This window comes from Myotis davidii, unplaced genomic scaffold (genome assembly GCF_000327345.1).
Source record: "Myotis davidii unplaced genomic scaffold, ASM32734v1 scaffold2100, whole genome shotgun sequence".
Lineage (NCBI taxonomy): Eukaryota > Metazoa > Chordata > Mammalia > Chiroptera > Vespertilionidae > Myotis > Myotis davidii.
Window position 1 is genome coordinate 55,954 of NW_006292458.1, and position 365 is coordinate 56,318.

At 65.2% G+C, this 365-nt stretch overlaps 1 protein-coding gene across 1 annotated transcript in view; it reads right to left on the minus strand.

The window, feature by feature from the left end:
* The window catches only part of TBC1D17 (TBC1 domain family member 17), a 14,789-nt gene that overhangs the window by 187 nt on the left and 14,237 nt on the right, over positions 1 to 365 (minus strand). Inside the window, exon 14 of the mRNA XM_015565439.1 lies at positions 4 to 167. Coding sequence (XP_015420925.1) covers positions 4 to 167 — 164 coding nt within the window. The remainder of the gene's footprint in view (positions 1 to 3; positions 168 to 365) is intronic.

Below are 365 nucleotides of genomic sequence, written 5' to 3' on the forward strand. Positions count from 1 at the left end.
TCCTGGAGGGTGGGGAGGGGAAGCCAGGTCAGAAGTTTGAGGGGCGGGGAGTGGGGCTGTTGGGAAGGTGGGGGACTCACTGTGCAGGCGGTCAGCTGCCGGTAGAGGGCCTCGGCCCTCGTCAGTACGTCCTCCACGCTCAGCTTCATGGTCAGCTCATTGATGTGCTGGGGGGGAGGAGGGAGAGTGAGTCAGGGGGCGTCGGGCCCTCAACGCCCACCGCCAGAGCGCCCACTGAGCCACACAATGGAGAGCTGGCCCCCTTGGGGCCCACAGTGGAGGGGTGGGTGTGTGTGTGTGTGTGTGTGTGTCTGTGTGTCCGTGTGTCTGTCTGTCAGGGGCGGTCAGCTCTCCCAGGCTTCTTG